At 67.4% G+C, this 3485-nt stretch overlaps 1 protein-coding gene across 6 annotated transcripts in view; it reads left to right on the top strand.

The window, feature by feature from the left end:
• Positions 1 to 3485, top strand: part of FGFR3 (fibroblast growth factor receptor 3) — a 14083-nt gene that overhangs the window by 9969 nt on the left and 629 nt on the right. For 4 of the 6 annotated variants that reach the window (XM_007467877.1, XM_007467876.1, XM_007467875.1 and 1 more), the window contains 9 exons: positions 482 to 626; positions 1071 to 1261; positions 1613 to 1758; positions 2186 to 2307; positions 2385 to 2495; positions 2569 to 2759; positions 2842 to 2964; positions 3044 to 3114; positions 3327 to 3464. In XM_007467877.1, coding sequence (XP_007467939.1) covers positions 482 to 626; positions 1071 to 1261; positions 1613 to 1758; positions 2186 to 2307; positions 2385 to 2495; positions 2569 to 2759; positions 2842 to 2964; positions 3044 to 3114; positions 3327 to 3464 — 1238 coding nt within the window. Of the gene's footprint in view, positions 1 to 481; positions 627 to 1070; positions 1262 to 1609; positions 1759 to 2185; positions 2308 to 2384; positions 2496 to 2568; positions 2760 to 2841; positions 2965 to 3043; positions 3115 to 3326; positions 3465 to 3485 lie in introns of all 6 variants that reach the window. The other 2 variants (XM_007467873.1, XM_007467874.1) reach the window with 2 other exon arrangements.

Here is a 3485-nt window from a genome sequence, read left to right as displayed (position 1 = left end):
CCGTGGCTTGTGCTGCCCCGCCTGCACCCCCGTGTGCACTCCCCCCCCGCCCCCCGCCCCAGAGGACCTCAGCCCCGAGGCCGGCCCAGAGCCCGTCTTCCACTGCTCTGGCTCTCGCGCTCTCCCTCCATCTCTCTCTCTCTGGCCCCTGCTCCCGCTGCTGCTCACTTCCTGCCCGTCTCTCTGTCGCCTGCCCGCCCGCCTGCCCCCTCCTGGTGCGCGCTAACCCCTCCTGCTGTGCTGCCAGTCGCACGCCTGGCTCACCTGGGACAGAGGACTTGCCGGTGGAGGGACTGGCTTCGGGCTCGGTGTGGACGCACGAGGCAGAGGGCCCTCGGCCGCCGTGGCCGTGGCCGTGGCCGTGGTGGCGGTGGCGGCGTTTTCCTTGCAGCCTGGCTGGATCATCGCCGTGTGGACTCTGGCTGTGGTGCCCGCGGGAGGTGCTGGCGCTCTCCTATCGCGCTCTGTTCTCTCTTTGTAGACGGCGGGCGCTAACACCACCGACAAGGAGCTAGAGGTTCTGTCCTTGCGCAATGTCACCTTTGAGGACGCGGGGGAGTACACGTGTCTGGCGGGCAATTCTATCGGGTTTTCCCATCACTCTGCGTGGCTGGTGGTGCTGCCAGGTACCAGCTCCTGCTGCGCTCGCTCTGCGCCTGTCCTCTCGGGGCTGCAGCTCGGGACACGCCAACGCCGCCGGGGACAGGCAGGGGACTGCAGAGCCCTCGAGCCAGGCCCTGTGCCCGGTATGGGGACAGAGCCCACACGGCCCTGTCTTGGCCCAGAGGGCCTCCCTTGAGCGCCCCATCCCAACGGGGTCCCCAGCAGCTGATACGGTGGCTTTGGTGTCTCCCGGGTGGCGGGTGAGGGTGCCGCTGGCTCCGCTGGGCTCTTTCTGTCCTGGGTCTGCCCCTCCTGGCCCAGGCATTTCTGGCTGCTGGACCTTCAACAAGTAGGCCGTTCAGGCCTCAGCACTCGCACCAGGGGAGCTGAGCCCCCTGCCCGGCCCAGGGCGGCCCGCGGGGGCTCCTGAGAGGCTGGGCCAGGCCCCAATGCCCGTGTCTTTGCAGCTGAGGAGGAGCTGGTGGAGGCTGGTGAGGCTGGCAGTGTGTACGCAGGTGTCCTCAGCTACGGGGTGGGCTTCCTTCTCTTCATCCTGGTGGTGGCCGCTGTGACCCTCTGCCGCCTGCGCAGCCCCCCCAAGAAGGGCCTGGGCTCGCCCGCCGTGCACAAGGTCTCCCGCTTCCCGCTCAAGCGACAGGTAACAGAAAGTAGATACCAGGTTCCGAGCCACCCGTGCCCCTGCCCCGGCCTCCCGGGCTCCCACGCTCAGTCCCTTTCCTAGTGTCAAGGCCTGGGCCCTGGGGCCTGCCCGGGGACAGCCCCTCTGCTGTGGGGGGCGCCGAGCCCTCCCCGTTCTCCGTGGTCACCGCACAGAGCCGGGTCACTCTGGGCACAGAACATTTTAGAAGTCTTCGCTCAGTGCTGTGCAGGAGTCAGGCAGCCATCCCAGGCCCGGCCTCGGCCTATGGTCCGAGGGGGCTGCACCCTCGCCCCCGCACCCCGGTCGTGCGGCCCCGCGGCACCAACCTGCCCCTGCTGACCCAAGCAGGTGTCCTTGGAGTCCAGCTCGTCCATGAGCTCCAACACGCCGCTGGTGCGGATCGCCCGGCTGTCCTCGGGGGAGGGCCCCGCGCTGGCCAACGTCTCTGAGCTTGAGCTGCCCGCCGACCCCAAGTGGGAGCTGTCCCGGGCCCGGTCAGTGGTGTGCGAAGGCCTGGGGCCGGGGCGGGCGGGGGGTGCACACACGGTGGGGGCCGGTGGCAGGGAGGGGCCCCACTCAGACCCGGCTGCATTCAGATGGGAATATTTTACTTCATTTCATTAGTATTGAAAGCCATAATGCTCTGAATAATAATAAGCTCAGCAAGAAAATTGGAGTACATCTCCAATCAACTCTGCAGAGCTTGAAGGTATACATTTTGTATATCAACCCTATTCTTAACTTCATTTTTCCCATTTTTTCCTCTTTCTTTCCATTGCCTAATTTGACCACCAGCACGAGCAGGGTCACCAGGGCGAGGATGGCGGGCTTCCTGGAGGCAGTGGCACTGCACCTCAGGCTGCCTGGGACAGTGCCTCGAGCGGGCGGGCGTGCTCATCTCTTCTCTGCTTTTGCCACCAGGCTGACTCTGGGCAAGCCTCTCGGGGAGGGCTGCTTCGGCCAGGTGGTCATGGCAGAGGCCATCGGCATCGACAAGGACCGGGCTGCCAAGCCCGTCACGGTGGCGGTGAAGATGCTGAAAGGTGAGGGAGGGACGTGGCGAGGGGAGCCTGGACAAGGCTGGGGTGGCCCAGCCTGACAAAACCCCCTCCCCGCACAGATGACGCTACAGATAAGGACCTGTCGGACCTGGTGTCCGAGATGGAGATGATGAAGATGATCGGGAAACACAAGAACATCATCAACCTGCTGGGCGCCTGCACGCAGGGCGGTGGGTGCTGGGCCCGCGGCGGGCGGTGGGCGGCCCCCAGGTGCAGCCCCCTCTGAGACCCCAGTGCTCACAGGGCCCCTGTACGTGCTGGTGGAGTACGCAGCCAAGGGCAACCTGCGGGAGTACCTGCGGGCGCGGCGGCCCCCAGGCACGGACTACTCCTTCGACACCTGCCGGCTGCCCGAGGAGCAGCTCACCTTCAAGGACCTGGTTTCCTGCGCCTATCAGGTGGCGCGGGGCATGGAGTACCTCGCCTCGCAGAAGGTGAGTACCGGCGGGGCCGGGCCGGGCGGGGGGCGGAGGCAGCGGCCGGTGGCGACCGCCTCAACCCCGGTCCTGTCCCCAGTGCATCCACAGGGACCTGGCCGCCCGCAACGTGCTGGTGACCGAGGACAGCGTGATGAAGATCGCGGACTTCGGCCTGGCCCGCGACGTGCACAACCTCGACTACTACAAGAAGACCACCAACGTGAGCCCGGCCCGGGGAGGGTGGGGGACGCGAGCCGAGAGGGCGCCTGGCGGCCAACAAGCCCCGTTCCTCCTCCCAGGGCCGCCTGCCCGTGAAGTGGATGGCGCCCGAGGCCTTGTTTGACCGCGTCTACACCCACCAGAGTGACGTGTATGTGGCCCCCCAGACCCGGGCGGGGGCAGGGTGGGGAGCCGGGCGGGGCACAGGCCACACCAGGGCAGGGGCCGGGGAGCTGTGGGGCAGAGCTGGGCACCATCGGTAGCCCCCTGCACCCCACTGGGGTCTGTTCTGGGGCTTCCGCGTGCACGGGGGACCGCGGGCGGCAGGGTGGGCTGACGGTGCCGCGCCCCCGCCGCCCACAGCTGGTCCTTCGGTGTCCTGCTCTGGGAGATCTTCACGCTGGGGGGCTCGCCGTACCCCGGCATCCCCGTGGAGGAGCTCTTCAAGCTGCTGAAGGAAGGCCACCGCATGGACAAGCCTGCCAACTGCACGCACGATCTGTGAGCGCGCGCGCCCGCCTG

The sequence above is a fragment of the Lipotes vexillifer genome, unplaced genomic scaffold, assembly GCF_000442215.2.
Source record: "Lipotes vexillifer unplaced genomic scaffold, Lipotes_vexillifer_v1.1 scaffold966, whole genome shotgun sequence".
In the NCBI taxonomy this organism is placed as follows: domain Eukaryota; kingdom Metazoa; phylum Chordata; class Mammalia; order Artiodactyla; family Lipotidae; genus Lipotes; species Lipotes vexillifer.
Note: the sequence above shows the minus strand (reverse complement) of the source record. Positions and strands in the feature narration are given on the sequence as shown.